The sequence below is a fragment of the Triticum aestivum genome, chromosome 3D (genome assembly GCF_018294505.1).
Source record: "Triticum aestivum cultivar Chinese Spring chromosome 3D, IWGSC CS RefSeq v2.1, whole genome shotgun sequence".
Lineage (NCBI taxonomy): Eukaryota > Viridiplantae > Streptophyta > Magnoliopsida > Poales > Poaceae > Triticum > Triticum aestivum.
In genome coordinates, this window is record NC_057802.1 from 10,323,112 (window position 1) to 10,342,490 (window position 19,379).

At 46.7% G+C, this 19,379-nt stretch overlaps 1 protein-coding gene across 1 annotated transcript in view; it reads right to left on the reverse strand.

Moving 5' to 3' along the window:
- Positions 1-1,362: 1,362 nt before the first annotated feature.
- Positions 1,363-19,379, reverse strand: part of LOC123076027 (E3 ubiquitin-protein ligase SINA-like 7) — a 28,134-nt gene continuing 10,117 nt past the window's right edge. Inside the window, exons 3-6 of the mRNA XM_044498489.1 lie at positions 11,539-11,837; positions 6,517-6,527; positions 1,652-2,004; positions 1,363-1,497 (exon numbers count right to left, since the gene is read on the reverse strand). Coding sequence (XP_044354424.1) covers positions 1,363-1,497; positions 1,652-2,004; positions 6,517-6,527; positions 11,539-11,837 — 798 coding nt within the window. The remainder of the gene's footprint in view (positions 1,498-1,651; positions 2,005-6,516; positions 6,528-11,538; positions 11,838-19,379) is intronic.

Consider the following 19,379-nt stretch of genomic DNA (forward strand, 5'->3'; position numbering starts at 1 on the left):
CATAAGTAAACTAGAGAAAACTAGACCAAGACTCAGAGAGAGAGAGAGAGAGAGAGAGAGAGAGGGTGGCCGACTTTGGGAAGGGGCCTCCCTCCCTTGGAATTACGGGCCCACCAGTCATATTTTGCCGAGTTCTTTGTCATGGATACCCGAACTAGGCGTGACCCCTGGAATTTTGAAAGAAAAAGGTAAAACAGAAAAAGATTTGTCGACTTCCCACTTCTCATTAACAAAAACTTATCAGGCATAGACCGCCGTCATGGCTCTGTCGCCTGCTCGACCATTGGCCTACCATGTCTGCTCTTTTTGTAACTCTCTTGAAGATGCCTAACACTTGTTTTTTTGGCTGTGGGATTGCCAAATATGTTTGGGGAACTATTGGTAGGGTGATTGCCACGGACAGTTGTCCCAGAAACCTTTGGCAAAGATTCGTTTTGCTTTACGCTTTCTTGTGTGTGCGTGTGTGTGTGTTATGATGTGTGTTGCTGCTGTGTGTTGGGGGATATGGACCCTTGGAAACGAAGTTACTTTTGTCAATCATGTGATTCGTTCGCCTGTGGAGGCCGTCTTACCGTTTGCTCGTTTATGTTGTAGTGGGCAGGTCTTCTCAAAAGGTGCTGACAAGGACGTGTTTCAGGGAGGAGTCTGAGTGCTGATGCGTGAAGCAACCGATCTCACTTGTCAACTGCAAACAACAGCTGCGTCTTTGGGCACGGGATAAGCTGCGGATGCACGACCTGATGCTGAAGCTCGTCTACTGTGTTACCCGCTGCTGGTGACATCTTGCTCCCTCGCGTAGGTCCCTGTTGTCTAGCAGCGTTGGTTATTTTTGTTGCATAGGTCCGACTAGACTTGGTTAGTTCCTCCTGATTTTTAGCTTAGCTCCAGGTTTTCGCCCGTAGGGAATGTTAAGAAAAAGGCTCCCCCCCCCCCCCACCCCCCGCGCTTTATATATAAAGCACCATCACCACAACATCGAGTAAGAAGATACAAACGCACGCCACCACCACACTCAACGCACACACCCAAGGCGAGATACAAAGGTGCCGAGCACCGAAAACACCACCCCAACGACGACTAAGCACCCTAATGATAACCCGAAGACCACCATGAAGAAGAGCAATCCACCGAGGGGTAATGAGACAGACAAAGCCGGAGCGAGGACTCCAAGACGATGCCCTCAAGAGGGAAACGACTGTAGGAAGCCTTCACCGTCTGATCCCGAAGATCAGGTTTTCACCCGGAGTGACACGAAGGCAATGGGAGCACCACGACGGAGCCTGCAAGAAGGAGAACGACATCCACGGACGCCGCCTCCGTCGGCCAGTACCGGGACTGGGCGAGTGATGAACCCCGGTGCTCCTACCCCTCCCGTCGCAACCTCACTCCGCCAACCACCCGCATCCATGCCGCCCAAGCGACCATGGCTGCCCGCCCGCACCCGAGCCGTGTGGTCAGCCCACGACCAACATGCCTCCCACCGCCAGAGCCGCTGCCCTGCATCCAGACCGCCCCGAGAACCACCAAAGGTTGAGGCTTTGAGCAATCTGCACCACAACCACCTCCGAGACCGCCAGCAAACCCGCCGAACAATGCCGGAACCGATAACAAACAGAGATGGGGAAGGGGGAAGGGGGAGGGATTTGCTGACACTTGAAGCGTGATGAATTGTTATTCTGAGCATCATAAATTTTCGATCACCAGAAATCTTTCCCTTGGGAGGAATTAAGTCGTAGTCCGTCGGTAGCCCATCAGAGAGTGTAGAGCTTTTTATTTGGCAACTTGCACTTCCACAATAACCTGTCCCAGAGCAGTCATAACTCATACTACATGCGAACTTGGGTTCCGTAGCATTAGGTTGGACGCAGACGACTGAGATAGCATATCCAAGACGCTCTGGCTCCATGTTGAGCATGAAAAAATGGTTGTTGCTCTTGTTGCGGGGTGCCAGAACATTTATGCCAGGTTCTAAGCGGAGAGACACCGTCCCATGATATGGGAGGTCTGTACATGGAGACATGTGATGGCAAATTTGACAATTTTGACCTATAATCAAAAGCAAATCACAGAATGAACTGGTTCCGAAACTATTTCACACCCCTGACCCTTTTGTGTAGCGCCCGCCACGCCGGCGCCACACCCTACGGTGCAGCGCCTAGCTCCGGGGGCGTTGCACGTGTAATGTGCAGCGCCTAGCCGCTAGGCGCTGCACTGTGATTTATATGCAAACGCGCCAGCCCTCTCCTCCCCCACCCTCCCCATTGGCAGTTACAGAAAAAAGGGCGGCGGCCATCTGGACTCCCCCTCTCAATCCCCTCTCCCAAATCCTTCCGATCCGACGATTTGGTCCGTGCATTTGTTCACCAATCCATCGTAGAAGGTACTCTCCTCCGATCCCCTTCTTTCTATCCATAGAAAATATTATGTTTTGAAGATTTGGGGAACCCTTGTTTAAATCTTGCATGTATTAGATTTGGGCAACTTTTGTTTGAATCTTGCGTATATTAGATTTGGGGAACCTTTGTTAGATTAGAATGTGGTTTGGATAGATAGGTTGACATGTTATTTATATAGCTTGGATACATAGATTGACATGTTTTTTGTATGGAGAAGTAGATTGACATGTTATTTGTATGGAGAAGTAGATTGACATGTTATAGTTTGGATACATAGATTGACATGTTATTTGTATGAAGTAGGCCCAAGTAGGGGGAAGCACCATATGCTTTGGATCTTGCATGTAGTAGGCCTACTTTAGTTTTTTTGAATTGAAAAGATAATCGTGTTGACAAGAATGCTTTGTTGAAATTGTTAGGATGGTTTGGCTTCTCGATGATCACTGGGACCATCAACACCGGTCGTACGCTATGGCGGTGCAGCAGCGGGTAATACTGAAAGTGGCCGGTGTTATGAATTTCGTATGTTTGTTCAAACACAAATGCCCCATATGTAATGTTATGATTTGTTTGTTTGTAGGAGCTTGCACCTCTGAAGCTTTGGTCTCACGGGATCAGCCTTGGAGGGATGAGCTATGATGAGCGGTACACACCTTATGTTAGGGAGGCAGGACTTCTCCCTTTCATTGAGTTGGTCCGCCGGTCGACGCCACCCAACAATGCTGCAGCACTCACCGCGCTTATTGATCATTGGAGGCCGGAGACACACACTTTCCATCTTCGGACCGGGGAGATGACCGTGACGCTGCAGGATATCGCTATGATCACCGGTCTTCCTATCGATGGCAATCCTTTATGTATGAACACCGATTCTGAAGGGTGGTGCGCGCAGATGCAAGCCCTTATCGGTATGGTTCCTCCGGAGCCTCGGGAGACAGAAAGGGAAGATAAGAAGAAGGAAAGAGTCGCAGCGGGCGCTACTTTCACGTGGATATCATCGCACTTCGCTCATTGCCCCGATGATGCTAATGAGGACATGGTGAAGACTTATGCTCGTGTCTACATGTGGTACGTGGTATCGAGGACAATGTTTGCTGATGGCACCGGCAAGAATGCTCCATGGATGTGGCTGAAGGCGTTGACCGTCTTCGATAGCAAATGGAGTTGGGGTTCGGCGACACTAGCTTACTTGTATCGACAGGTATGAAGTTGTTTCCTTTTCACTTCATTGATACATTATCAATGCGCTCTTGCGGCAAATTTGACCATGTTCTTTTTTATGTGCAGTTGGACGATGCCAGTTGTAGGCACACTGGAGGTATTGGTGGTTGTCTGCTCGCACTTTCCATATGGAGCTGGGAGTGTTTGCCGGTTGGACGGCCTAAGAAGGTGAAGTACGAGGATTGGGACGATAAAGACGACCCACTACGGCTCCCCACTTGGGCTTACAAGTGGGATGTGTTAAATGAGACAACGGATGATCCCTCTATAATGTACAAGTTGTACAAGAGCGAGCTGGACGCGATCACGCCTGAGCAGGTGAACCGACCTTGCATAAGTGATTATCATGCTTGTATCTTCACTCGATATCAATTTTGCATTCAATCCCATTTTGCAGGTGGAATGGGAGCCGTATGGAAAAGGAGAGAGTTTTGGTGACCCTATAGAGTTCAGGCTTAATCCGATGTGCATTAGGGATAGGGATCTCTGGCATATGCGGTGCCCACTGATATGCAACTGGGCGGTTGAGCTTCACCTGCCACATCGGGTGTTCCGCCAGTTTGGTTTGTTCCAGTCACACCCGCCGGACTGGGAGGACACGGACAAGTTGCTACACGCGTAAGATATAATTAACCTTGAGCACTTAGCAGCTTCTCGACGGTTTCGATGATGCTAATATCTTGTTTCTAACTTGCAGGTTGGATAGGAAAAAGCAGCGGAAGATCAAGGATTGGGCCAGCCATCACAGGAAGTATGTCGTGCAGTTCGCTCTTAGTGTGGAGCAAGCAAGGGCTGGAAAACGAGCCCATCTTCGTGAGCACTGCCCGGATGCGTTCAACAACTATCTCACATGGTTTCTTGCAAGTACCCGCGTGGAGGTATGCCAGCCGGCGTATGCTGAGGAGATTCTGGAGGAACCCACCATTTTTGATGAGGTAGCCCAGCACCAGTACAACGCATTAGTCAGGAAAGGCAACTCGGTGATCCCTTCAGCTCCAATGATGAACTTTGTGGTTAGCCCTTTTTGCTTTTCCATTCGCACTTTTCACATCTTCGCTTGCCTAACACTTTGATACCGTTTTTGTTCATAGCGTGCCCAGATCAAGAAAGCAGCTGACGAGACCGAGACTATTCTGGAAACAACCCCGGCTGGCAAAAGCGATGGGGAAGGTGCACTTCGAGAATTCATTAAGGTTCACATCTCCTTCAAACTAGCACTTAACATTTGTTGGTACGTTCCATGTCTCATTCACTTGTACATGTTGCAGCGCCAGGGCCAAAAGTTAAGGCGGCTATCAAACCTTTTCGGTTGTCGTGACCCCGAGTATGTATCACCAGAACGGTCTAGGTCGGCGACACCATCAGATCCCGCTTTGGGGCAGAGCCATGGTGAACCTTTCACGGATGAGGATGTGGGTGGGGTCACCCAAGAGGTATGGCATGACGATATATATCCATTTGTTGATGCATTGCTAACTATATCCTCACACACGGTCTTTCCATAGCTTTTGTTGATGCATAGGTTGCTGATGATATGACCTTGGGGACGTACCGGGCTCGGTCTGCATACGAGTTGAAGCCTAGGAGGGGAATCAACAAGTACACACCTGAAGACTTCACCCAAAGAGGCAAAAGGACGGTCGGCACCTCACGGATGGCGGCTTTGGATGACTATTTGGATGACGATGTCGAACCGGTGGCGGAGCTGGAGCCGGAGCGGGTTCCTCTTCCTAGGAAGGTGAAGAAGATAAGCGTCAAGAGGGGGGAGGACCCAGCAAGCATGGAAAGCACTAGTCATCTTAGTTTTTTTATAATGTTGAACTTCGAGTGCGATTTGTTATGTCGTTGAACATGGAGTGGTCGTACCTTTTATGTCGTTGAACTTGGAGTGGTGGTAGCTCTATGGTAAACTGGAACTTATTGTGATGGTCATTTCTATGAAATGAAGTCTTTTGTGAACCCTTTGTTTCTTATACTAATTGTTATACTTGGAGAAATGATGTCGTACCTGAATGTTTGTTATACTAGTTGTTGAACTGTGGCTGAAAGAACTGTGGCTGAAAAAGACCCAGTAGAGGGGGGGAGGAGGCACAGTAGGTAGGCCTCTAGTTTCAGGCAAAAAATTGCTAAGTGTTTGTGCAGCGCCTAGCACGCAGGCGCCACACACAACAGTGCAACGCCTAGCTCGCAGGCGCTGCACTATAGAGTGTGGCGCCTCCGTGCTAGGCGCTGCATATGTCTGTAACTAGCCAAACTTCTGTTGCTTTCTGGATAGCTACAGACATGTGCAGCGCCTAGCTTGGAGGCGCCGCACTCTACAGTGCAACGCCTAGCACGCAGGCGCTGCACTATAGAGTGTGGCGCCTCCGTGCTAGGCGCTGCATATGTCTGTAACTAGCCAAACTTCTGTTGCTTTCTGGATAGCTACAGACATGTGCAGCGCCTAGCTTGGAGGCGCCGCACTCTACAGTGCAACGCCTAGCACGCAGGCGCTGCACTATAGAGTGTGGCGCCTCCGTGCTAGGCGCTGCATATGTCTGTAACTAGCCAAACTTCTGTTGCTCTTCTGGATAGGTGCAGACATATGCAGCGCCTAGCACGGAGGCGCCGCACTCTACAGTGCAACGCCTAGCGCGCAGGCGCTGCACTATAGAGTGTGGCGCCTCCGTGCTAGGCGCTGTACATGTCTGTAGGTATCCAGCAACCAACAGAAGGTATGCCTACAGTTTCAGGCAAAAATTTCACTAAGTGTTTGTGCAGCGCCTAGCTAGGAGGCGCCACACTGTACAGTGCAGCGCCTAGCCCGCAGGCGCTGCACTGTGTGGCGCCTCCTAGCTAGGCGCTGCACTAGTCTGTAGCTATGCAGCCAGAACAGAAGGTACTTTACAGTTTGAGGCACTTGGACTTGGACTTAGTGAATTTTTTAGCTATCCAGAGAGCAACAGCAGCTAGGCGCCACATGGTAGATTGTAGCGTCCAAGTACTTCACGACACATAGTAGTTCATAACACATACTACTTCACGACACATGGTAGTTCGTACAACCAAATCAAGGAGGACACATAGTAGTTCATCGCACATAGTAGTTCTTACAACCAAATCAAGGAGGACACATAGTAGTTCACCGCACATAGTAGTTCTTACAACCAAATCGAGGAGGAGACATAGTAGTTCACGGCACACAGTAGTTCACAACCAAATCGAAGAGGAGACATAGTAGTTCACAAGCAAATCGAAGAGGAGACATAGCTCTATTGCGTAGAGGAAGGCCCCTTTCCCTTCTTCTTCTTCCTCTCTTCTTCCTCTTCCTCCTCCCTTTTTCTTATGAGGTGAGCCTCCTTAACCACCCTCTCCATGAATATCTGCTTGTCCCTCTCTTCTTTTTCAGCTGCAATTGCCCAAAGCTTCATGGTTCTTTCTTCAAAATCCTGTTGACGCTTCTTCTGTGCCTCCTCAACTTGCCTCATCAACGCTTGCTCCCTAGCGCGCATCGCATTTGCCGCACTCTGTTTTCGCTTCCTCTCCTTCTCAAGCTCCTCTTCCTTCTTCTTCTTTAGCTTGGCTGCATCCTCCTCTCTAAGCTTCTTCGCCGCCTTCTCCCACCATCCGGCCATCTCATCTTCGCCATCCTCCTTCATCGTTGGTTTGTTGGGTTGGGAAGCCGCCATACCTACAATGAGTGGAACATAATGGTTAGTAAGGACAATAAGAACAAATGGAAGCAAATATGAAAAAGAAGAACATATGGAAAAACAAGAACATATGATACATTATAGTTAGTGAGGAACATACGGAAACGGTCCATCTAGGTATCCAAACATTCCTCTATAACGAACTTGCGCTTGTCCATCACCACGGCCAAGTCCACCACCAAGGCCAAGACCATCACCAAGGCCGAGACCATCACCACGGCCATTACCACCACATCGAGCTCTTCCACCACCACGGCCGAGACCACCACCACCACCTCTACCACCACCACGGCCTCTTGTAAGTCCAAGTTGCCGACCTCTTGGTTGGCTAGGCACTTGTTGGCTACCACTTGGTTGCCTTGGCACTTGTTGGCTACCACTAGGTTGGCTAACACTTGGTTGGCTAGGCACTTGTTGGGTACCACTTGGTTGCCTTGGCGCTTGTTGGCTACCACTAGGTTGGCTACCACTTGGTTGGCTTCCCAGTTGTTGGCTACCACTTGGTTGGCTACCACTAGGTTGGCTACCACTAGGTTGGCGACCACTAGGTTGGCTTGTGCTTGCATCATTTTTCTTGGACCTTTTCCTTGGTTTCGTACATTTTCCTTTATTGTGGCCATGACCTTTGCACCCCCCACAACGGGAGCTCTCACGAGGCTCTTGGAATTGGTCGTTGCCCGCTTCGCGGCGCCCACCATGGCCCCATCCGTCCATGTCGCCTCTAAGACGCTTTGTCTTACGTCTACCCCGTTTAACAACCTTCAACTCCGGATCCGGCCATAGTTGAACTCCATGATACTCTGGCCATTGTGATTGGTCAAAGTATGGATGAAAGCGGGGAGCCCATGTTTTCTTGACCGTCATGATTGAGAACTGGGACTCCCTCACGGTGCGTGGGTGATTGATGTCCACATTCCTAACGCGGCCGGCGGCATACAAATGTGAGCATGGGAGATGAAGCAACAATGGCCTCCCGCAAGTGCAATCACATTGTGTTAACGACACCTTGAAAGCCTGACCTCCATGTTGCCGGCCATCGTTTGTGGTTCCTCCTGGCTCTTTCACTTCGTACTTCCACTCCTCATTGTCATATAATATAGCTTCTTCTGAGTCCGCCTTCCGTGATTGAAATAGCAACCATTCATCAACTTTGGGTGGGAACTTGTACTTGTACTTCCGTGGGTTCTCACCCGCTATCTGTGCATCGGTTTCCATCGAGTACTTTACAAAGTACGCATTCATCTTGTCAAATGTGTATTGAACTATTGCCGTCACGGGTAATCCACGTGCACCTTTGAGCACCCTATTGAAGCATTCGGCCATATTGCTTGTCATTTGACCGTATCTCCGGCCATCTTCATCAAAAGCACGTGCCCACTTGTTCCGGTATTGAATGTGCCTATTGAGAAAGTCTTGACCCCCGGGATCAAGTTTTTTGTGTGCGAGCAATTTGTTGTACAAAGTGGCGAAGCGCTTATCGGAGAAAGCGAGACAACAATCTTGAAGATCATCGGCCAACTCCTTAAGGCCACATGCCCTATAGAAGTTCGAACAAAAGTGCCTCATGCACCATCGATGGTGCAACGGAGCATGCCCGGGAATGTCAATCTCCACGGCGTTAAGAATTCCTTGATTCCGATCCGATATGACACAAATTTCCCGTTGAGCGGGTAACACCTTCGTCCTCAAAAGATGCAGAAACCACTCCCAGTTGTCATTGTTTTCCACCTCAACCAAAGCAAATGCCAATGGCAACACCCGGTTATTGGCATCACTTGCTATCGCAACCAACAAGGTGCCCTTGTATTGTCCGGTCAAGAACGTGCCATCAATTGCGATGACCGGCCTACAATGTTCGAAAGCCCTCACACATTGCTCGAACGCCCAAAAAGCACGGCCAAATACTCTGACTTTCCTTCCTTCATGAACCGTTGTTTGGTGCCCATGAGGCTCGACCACATGAACCATGCCCGGGTTTGTCGCGGCCATGGCTAACAACAACCTAGGGATTCGGTTGTATGCTTCCTCCCATGTACCATACAACATCTTAAATGCGGCTTGCTTCGCCTTCCATGCCTTGCCGTATTTCACCTGGTAATGAAAGATGGCTTTCACAAGGTCAATGACATGTTGGACGCTCATTGTTGGAAGTGTGGATATTGAGTTCGAGAGCCTGTAAGCGATGAACTCGGACGTGAGTTGTTTCTGGTCTTGGGACACAATCTTGCCATCCACCCTTTTGCCTTGGCACATGTGAGTTGGCACACAACTCACTACATGCCAAGTAGGACCTCCTTTCCATGGTCTTGCACACACAATCCACGGACAACCGCCACGGCCTCTTGCCACTCCTTGTTGGACCTCCTTTCCACGACCTCTACCACCACCACGGCCTCTTTTAAGTCCAAGTTCGACCTCCTTTTCATCTTCACATGCACATGCAACCGTGTAGCGCACATTGACGTCCGAGTGCACCACCTTGTGTGGACGATAATGCGTAACCGAGTAGTTGTCGAGCCACATCTTCAAATCCAACAAGCTGTCGAACTTAGAACCTTTAGCAATCCAGTTCTGGTCGTCTACCAAATCACGGTGAGAGCTTGGCCTAACCCCAAGAGCTACACATTGGCCACCATCTACCACGGCTTCATCCGCGAGACTAACATCCTTGAACAATGTAGTCCGATGATCCCGACCAAATACCTTCTCGAAAGCTTCGGCCTCCTTCACCGTGAACCCCTCCGCATCAACTTGTTCATCGGGACCATCGTCATCCGAGTCCGATGCATATGCACGGGAAAAAGGGATGGAATGGTCCATTGTCTCTTGCAAATGATATTTGTCGAGATCACCCACATTGTTGTCATGGAGATCAACTTCATTGTCATCGTCCGCATACTCATCGTTGTCCTCTTGCAAAGATTCATCTTGGTTGTTTCTACACGGGCTCAATGTTGGCCTCAGTTCTTGGGTCAAAAGAGGTTCAACAATTTCATCTTGCTTCAAGGGTGGGGGGCTACTAGCAACCAAAGGGGAGGGGTTCCGGTTCAAGTCCAAATGCAAACTTGACTCAACCTTCTTCGTTGCAAGTAACTCAAGAGCCTTGTCTAGTGATTCGGCCACCGTCTCCTTGTATGCAACCCAACGTTGCTCCGAGTTTACACGCATTGTCTTCCAACGGATGTGCATTCCAAAACCAACATTATGCCTTCCCTCCAACTCAATGATATTACTAGGGTCCATCCAATTCAAATCTTTCCTAACTTGTTGCAAGAGCTCCGCATAGCTAGGACTACTATCAAACACAATGTCAAGCTCATCCGGGTCCGGTTCTTTATTGCCTTTCAAAAAGGCGTCTTTGTCCCCATGATGAACAAACACACATGTTCTTCCCATCCCTATAAGCAATGAACACAAGGTAACATTGCTTCCATGAGTACTAATCCATGGATTAACACCGAATACAAACCCTAATATATATATGAAACAACAACCCTAACCCTAACCATAACCCTAACCCTAAACCTAACCCTAACCATAACCCTAGCCCTAAACCTAAACCTAGCACCAACATAAGAACACCCATAAGAATAACCCTAGCATACTAACAAAACCTAATCATAGAAATTGGCAAACAAACATCTCACATCTCCATGCAAATCTCTAGATCCAAACTAAACTAGGGTTTCCCCAAACTACCAACAAATGAGCAATGGGAGAACTTTACTTCGATCAAAACAAGGGGATCGGAGATTATTACCTTGAGGGAGGGTTTGACTTCGAAATCCACGGACAAATTCTTCAAATTTGCAAGATTTGGAAGAAGATTTGAGAGGGGGGGAGAGTGGGAGAGGGGGCAAAGCTCGGGGAGAGAGTGAGAGAGTGTGTGGTGGGGGGGGGTGGGGGAGGGGGGCCCAGCCAAGTGGCTGGATAAGTCACAGTGCAGCGCCTAGCCGCTAGGCGCTGCACATTACACGTGCAACGCCTAGCGGCTAGGCGCTGCACGTTACAGATGCAGCGCCTAGCTCGGAGGCGTTGCACGGCTGGCTGCGGGCCCGTGGGCTGCCACGGTGGACAGTGGTGCAACGCCCCGGATCTAGGCGCTGCACCGTAGGGTGTGGCGCCGGCGTGGCGGGCGCTACACAAAAGGGTTAGGGGTGTGAAATAGTTTCGTACCCAGTTTATTCTGTGAATTTATTTCATTTCGAGGTCAAAATTGTCAAATTTGCCACATGTGATAGATGGTGAGATGGTCCAGGAGCTCGTGTGTCAGCCCAGTGAAGCTGCAGTCGGACGCTGGGCAGAAGCATGGGGCATACGGGCATACCTGCTCATGTCCTTCTTTCTGATAGTATTCGTGACCCTCTCTGCATCCATACTTGGCATTGGAGCAAGGAAATGTGACTGACTGGATGACATGTTCCATCCCAAAACAGCGCTTGAAGGAAGTTTTGATAGAGCATGTGGGGCACTTCTTGTCCAGTATCTTGTCGCGGCAAGACGAGCATATGAAATGCCCAACAGAACACTGTGGAAACGAAATGATTAATTGGGTCCCCATGAGAATAACTATTAACATAAGAAAAAATGAATAGTACTACAGCAAGAAGATAGGTTACTGCTACACATTCCATTATTTCAGCTACCATGGCTATTATGTTACGTACAATGATAATTCGTCAAAGGTCTTCTCTTATGTTGATCTTTATAAGAAATGAAATAAAAGCTTGTGTTCAAAACAGGTCAATATGTACATATACTTAGTGCATCTACCTGATAAATCTCAGTCCTGAAGTGCTCGAAGCAGACTGTGCAGTCAAGGGTCTCCTTCAGTATTCTGACGTCCATCCAGCGGTCTCCCTCTCTCGGAGCTTCGTCTCTCCTCTTATTGGAGTTACTTCCGTCCATCGCCAACAAAACTCAAGGGTACGAGAACTAAATTGCTTGCTGTTTGCTGGGTTAACATTTGAGAAAGCATAGGCTTTCCTACACCCCCTTATCTAGCCACTCATTTTTGCATCGCGATTCGTGCGAGTACATTTGTCTTTTTTGTTTCTCCCATATAGAACAACATATGAACTTCAAACTTGGCAGATCAACAAAACATTCTTACTAGAATGTGGGAAAAAACTTTTAGAATTTTTCATGCAATATAAATACTAAAAAGTACATTTTTTAATAAAAAATCTAATTTCGTATATTTATGTTTAACAAAAAAATCTCAAAGTTTTTTCTCACATTCTAGTTAGAACGTTTTGGTGTCTTGCAGAGTTTGAAGTTCATATGTTGTTTTATTTTGAAGAAACAAAAAAGAGAAAATCTGATGTACAAAGTTAGTTGTCTAGCACGGATCTTAAAACAATGGTGGAAGGTAAGGATAAGGGGTGTCCAGAAATCTGAGCTGTAAAAATCCGCGTCCCTGTTTGCTGCTGGTACTGCAGACCGAAACCAAGATCCAAACCACCGCTCCTTTCTCCGGCCTGTTCCACAAGACCACACGATATACTGATAAAACTCGTGGATTTGGAAGCGACACGGGTGTGGTAGGCATAATAAGCTAGTAGAAAGGTAATTGTTCGGGGGCAAGATATAGCAACGTAAAAGCAACAAAACAAGCACAATTTAATTTACACACAGCAGGCTAATTAATCGAGAGGTGGAGTACTACGATTTCACATCTGTAATTTCTCTTGTTTGAGCTGATTTGCGTCATTACTGGGATATATTAAGAGCAGCGACGAACTAAGGATGCACATGCGAGTAATCTGACAGAGAAGCAGTAAAAGGGCTTTATTCCGGTTCAAATTTGGGCATTTGGCATTAGCAATGCGACTCCGACGACGGAGGAAAGTTCCGACTAGGGAGGAATGCAGTGCGGCCGTACCTGAACTAGTACCTGGTGGCCTCGGGGTCTATCCGCTGCAAGACCTAGTCGCCATGGCCGGCCTCGAGGCCGCCGTCGAAGAAGAGGCCGATGCTCCCTTACCGGTGAGCTCTCGGATGGGACAGCACGCTCGTCGATCCGATGCCGACCGGTGGGAGCGGGAGAAGCGGAGCGGAGGAGGGAGCGAGAGCGCCGTCGACGGCGGTAAGGGTTTGGTTTTTTTTTCCCCCTCTCTCATAAGCGAGGGTTTGGGGGCTTTTTTTTTAGACAAACTGCAAAGCTTTATTAGATCGTCACAATGTTTACAGGGACGAAATCAAGTTCGTTGGGCTGGCCTAACCAAGCATGGCGGCCAGTCCCGAGAGATAAAGCGTGCTTTGCCAGTTTGTGAGCCTCGATATTCGAGCTCCTAAACTCATGAACAATATTACAAGTTTCAAAAGACGATTTATATTGCAAAATCTCCTGCACAATTGCACCGTAGCTCCCTTTATATTGCTGATGGATATCGTCGACGGCCACCTTGCAATCCGATGCCACATGGATCCTTCCGACGTAGAGATCATCAGATAAAGCCAGTGCCTCCCTGATAGCGAGTGTCTCCAAAATGCCGGGATCTGACAAGTTGGGGAAAACCACCGCCGAATCTCCCATGAAAACACCATCTCGATCTCTGCAGACAGCTGCCACTGCTCCAAGCGATCGTCCCACCGCTGCGTCTACATTGAGTTTGACTAGCCCATCCGGAGGTGCAATCCAATGATTTGGGCGGCGTTGGGGCGGCCCCCTTCCGACCACTCCAGACTGCTGTAGTGCTTTTAGTCCTGCTATGTATGATGTAACAAAGCTGTTGATAACAAAAGGTGTTTGGAAAATATCCTCGTACATGGCCTTTCTTCGTGAACTCCACAACGCCCATAGGGTGACCACAAAAGCAAGGAAATCCTCCTGGTTGAGAGCTTCATACATTACGAACAGCCACCTTTTTTTCCCCTCTCTCTCTCAGAAGCGAGGGTTTGGGTTTGGGAGGAAGGAGCGCCGAGGCTAAATAATGGGCTGGGCTGTGCCTGATATGGGCCCGGTATTTGAGTGTACTTTGATGAATTCAACTTTTCTTTTACCTGTGTAATGTTCGCGCGTTGCAATGGAACAGAAAAAAAAAGATTGCTGTTCTATTAAATTAGAAATGTGTACAAAAAAATAATCAATGCACTTGCTAAGAACTGCAGCCAGAACACACTTCAGATGACGGTGTGAGAGTGCGTTGAGCGGCGGAGAAACCTTTCAATCGAGCATCGCTGCCAACACGCGCGAGGGGGGAGGGGAGCCATGGTCAAATTTTAAATGTTCATGTTAGGACGATCGATATTGAGGAGGAAGAGGGATGGACGGAGGATATGGATTGGGGAGGAGCGGCGGCTGGAGAATGGACATCGGGAAGAAGTGGCGAGAGGGGAAAAGGGCAATCATAAATTCTTCTATGAGGAGAAGTAAACAAGGTTCGATTGCTACTATACCAACAGACCACTAGAACTCTGAAAATGCTCAATGGAGCTTGGCCTCCATGGATGCCAAATTTGAAATGACCAAAATTCAAATTTGCACGTTTCATTTCTTAAATAATAATACACATATAGTTAGAGACATAATGCACAAGTGTGTAAATTTTCAGGACGAAATACATTAAAATGAGTGCTACACACAAAAAAATCTGAGGCTTTTCCGTAGATGCATTATTCATCCTCAAAGTGCATGAATTTTTTGTTTTTGCACATATCGCATTTCATGGTATTTTGTCCCAAAATTTTACACACATACACATCAGATCCTCGTTTACTTGTACATTTTTTTTCTTTTTTTTAAGCTGGGAAGTTTGAATTTTGAATTTTACAAAAACTTCGGCCTCCATGGAGGCCGAGCTCCAAAAGACCAAAACACACCACTCCTAGAACACCGCCTATGTATTACTCCCTCTGTTCCAAAATAGCAAAGTTCTAGGATTTTTCTAAGCCAATCCTAATGTTTGATAAAAAATTATAGAATAATGTGCTAAATCTACAATATAAAATATATAGATATATAATAGAAAAATATATTTTATAATGAATCTAAGGAAGCAATTTTGGTTTTGTAGATGTTGATATATTCTTTTATAAACTTGATTTTTTTTTAAATAAAGTTTGACTTAGGACAAACCTGAAACTTAGACTATTTGGAACAGAGGTAGTACTTGTTTTCTCTGTATAGCAATTAGATACATTCTCCATCCGTTAGCTTTTTTTTTCCTATGCAGTAAAATTAATTCTTTGATCTAGTATTACTTCTCTTTTTCTCTCTTATTCTCTTCTCTCCACAACTAGGCCATATTGTTAAGATGCAAACATTGCCTTTGTACACTACGCTGATACAACAACAAGAATATGGAAGGTTAAGTTTTTTGCATTGTCTGTGTGAAACTAATGGTATGGCACATGAGCAAGCTAGTTTCTATGTACTCCCGTTCGTAATCTTGTTGCGGCCGGCATAAGTACTGAAGGGCAGAGAAACTGCCGACAGAAGTTGAGTCAAGAAGGCACACATACTGCCAGAACTACACTTGCTTAACAAAAGAGATGTATTTTGTAAAGTATTACTTACTCCTATAAAATCTTCCCCGTGGGAGCTAAATGGGTTTTCGTTCGAAAAAGAAATGAAAACAATGAGGAGATGAGATATAAAGCGAGACTACTAGCTCAAGGGTTTACGCAGAGACTCGATATCAACTACTAGCTCAAGGGTTTACATGTTCTCTTGTAATGATTGGAATTACGTTTCAATACTTAATATCTTTGGCAGTACAAATGAATTTATTAATGCAGTTAATGGATGTGGTGAACGCTTACCTATATGATTCGCTCGATGCGGATATTTATATGAAAGTCCTTGATGGACTTAAAATTCTGAGGTCAATTATAAATCAAAACATGTATTGTGTAAAATTACAAAATTCACTCTGGCTTGAAGCAGTTGGGTGAAATACGGTATAACCGACTCAGTGAGTTCCTTCTCAATAAAGGACACTCGAACAATAATGATAGCCCATGCGTTTTTATTAAAAAAATCCTCAAAGGGATTTTGCATCATCAAATTATATGTTGATGATCCCAACATCATTGGTAATGCAACAAATATAACTGTAGCACTCGACAGAGTTTGAGATGAAAATTTTGTAAAAAAAACAAATTATGCTTATGTTTACAACTTGAGCACCTTCCCTTAGGAATACTCGTTTATCAAACCTCTTATGTTCAGAAAGTTTCGGAAATATTTAGGGACAGTTACATTTGAGCCCTTAGTTGTGTCACACCCGTTTGATTTGCCCCTAAATTCAAAAAACCCTTGTTTCTGTCCAAGTTCGTTCGCTCCTCTTATGCTTTTGCCCTTTGACCGTTTGACCGACACTTTGAAAACTTCATAACGAATTCATACTAACTCCAAAAAATACAAATAAGATATCGAAATGGTCAGAACAACATCACATATATGTGCATGCCATTTGCATTCATGAAAGAAGTGTTCAAAAGCCCCCAACTTAGTTTGACTTCATATGATCTCAGCATGAATAGTAAATTTTTTTAAAGATAAAAACCATCTAAAATGCCACCTAAAATACCACCTTCTAACTTTGCGGATAGTGTCGGATTTTTTTTGCGGGGGACCCTTGGAGATGCCTTACCTCACAAAACCATCTAAAATACCATCTTCTAACTTTGGCTGGTTTTTATCCCAATTTTACCCTAGTCAATGATTTAGACAAGTTCGTGCATGTCAACCATTTGAATCTCCGGTCAAGATTATAGAAAAATAATATGAACATCCACAATACATAATATATAAAATATGAAACTACTTTTCATGATCGCTCAAATGACATAAATTAGGCACTGTGGATATTGATATATTTTTCTAAAAACTTTGCCAAACATGCGCACACTTGACTTTTGCAAAAACAAATACATCTTATATATAGAAACAGAGGGAGTACTTGGATATTTACATGTTATTTGAGCGATCATGGTGGGGTAGGGAGGATGGAAAGAAGAAGCCCATTGGAGATCCTGGAAGTGGTTGCCAACACCAACGAAATTTGGAGGCTTAGGCTTCCTTGATTTTACTCTCTTCAATCAGGCGATGTTGGGCAGGCAGGGTTGGAGGCTGTTGACCGAGCCGGAATCGCTCTATGCTCGGGTTCTCAAAGGATGATATTTTCAGAATTGTGACTTTTGGAATGCTCCTAAACCAAAATCTTCGTCTTATACGTGGAGAAGTATTCTTTATAGGGGAGAGTGGTTGAAAAACGGGGTTCGGTGGTGTATTGCAGATGGTAAGACAGTAAAGATTACAACTGACTTATGGATTCCTGAGGTCGGGCCATATGCAGTTCATACTTTGCTCCCAATTCCAGCAAATGCCACGGTGAAGAGTCTGATGGTACACAGATGCCGTGCATGGAGCGAGGAGACTGTCAGAGCTTTCTTCACAGCACCTCTTGCAGATCATATTCTTCAGACTCAGATCAATCGTCACGGGGAGAGGGGTTATGTATCCTGGCCACGCACTCAGTTTGGAGAATACACTGTCCCCTCGGCCTACAATTTGGTTCGCTCTGCCGATTTCTTTACTGAACACAAAGCTGTAGCGGGCGTGGCTTGTCGTCTGAATGGAAAACTGAAGAGAAACACTGGAAGGCTATTTGGGCAATCAAAGCTCCGAGCAAGATGAATATCGTCCTTTGGCGTTTTGCTCACGATTGTCTTTCGACGGGGAAACATCTTTCGAGGCGCAATATTCCAGCTAATCCAGCTTGTGTCTTTTGTGGCGGGTTTGAAAGTGTAGAACATACGCTGCTGTTTTGTCTGTTTGCGAGGGAAGTTTGGCAGCAAATGAAACCTCTGTTTGGTATGCACCCGTGCAAGAAAGATTTTCGATCGCCAAAGCAGTGGCTATTTGATTTTCTGGACCGAGCTAGCCCGCAACAGGCTACTGTTATGGCGGCCACAATTGTGATAGTAAGTTAATACTGAGGTGTGTGTTGCCTTCAAGGTCAGGGCTTATGTCGATCTGATTTTCATGTATATATTCAAGTCTGAATCACCATCGGCCCAAGGGCCGACATGGGTGAAGCTGGAGCACGAAAGGTAGACCATCGCTGACGTGCACCCACATATACACAGTGGCCGCTAGATTAGGAGCGCACAACCGCTAGATCGTGCTACGGCCTCCCGGCCGGAGCACTCTGCCCACCTCGAGGTCGCCCGCCGTCATGCCTCAACCACACAGTCGCACTGCGGCCTCACATCCACATCACCACTGGAAGCCTGCAGTCGTGCAACGACATGTCTGGATCTGGGCATAACAATCACATTGGTGATAGCCGCCACAACCAAGCAAAAGGAGCCCGGGCCACCCAACTTGCAACTGGAGGAGCCGTGGAGTCTGACAAGATTGAGAGGTGTACGAGCGGTGCTGGTCAGGAGCCAAATCCACGCGGGGTAGCTGCGTCGAGGGATGAGGAGGCGCGAGATGGCCCGCAGCTGCACGGGGCCTTGCTCCAGTGACATCAACCGACGGCGGCGGGACGAAGCGGGATGGGGAGGAGAGCTAGGCGCCGGCGACGGAAGCGCCTCCCGTGTCTCCCGAACGGCCGATATGGAGGAGTCGCTTGTACTCTAGTGATATCTACTAGAGTACAAGTCATTTGTGTGTAATTTTCTAATGTGAATATCTGCTTAACTGACTTCATCACCACCAAATGAGAATATCGTATTCAATTTTTCTTTTCACATGAATATTGTATTCTTATTCTATGAAAATTCTTAATGGGCTCTAGACACTTTACATCACATGACTTTTATATAGTCGCCATGGGCTCTTTATGAGAGTATGAACAAGGATTGGCTTAGATTAGGTGAGGCGTGATTTGCACGTGCACAAGACAAGTGAGTCGCCCTACTGGTACTCATCAAGCCATTAGCAAAATTTTGTGTCACGTGCCTTGGGTGCACATGCATAATAAGACTCTTGTTTCTTTCTTAATATAGTTGATTATTTAAATTCTTATTTTCCTACTATGTTCTTTGATGTATACAAGCTGGGCCCATGCATATCGCTTGTTTCTTTCTTTAATCACATACATTTCACGCCCGA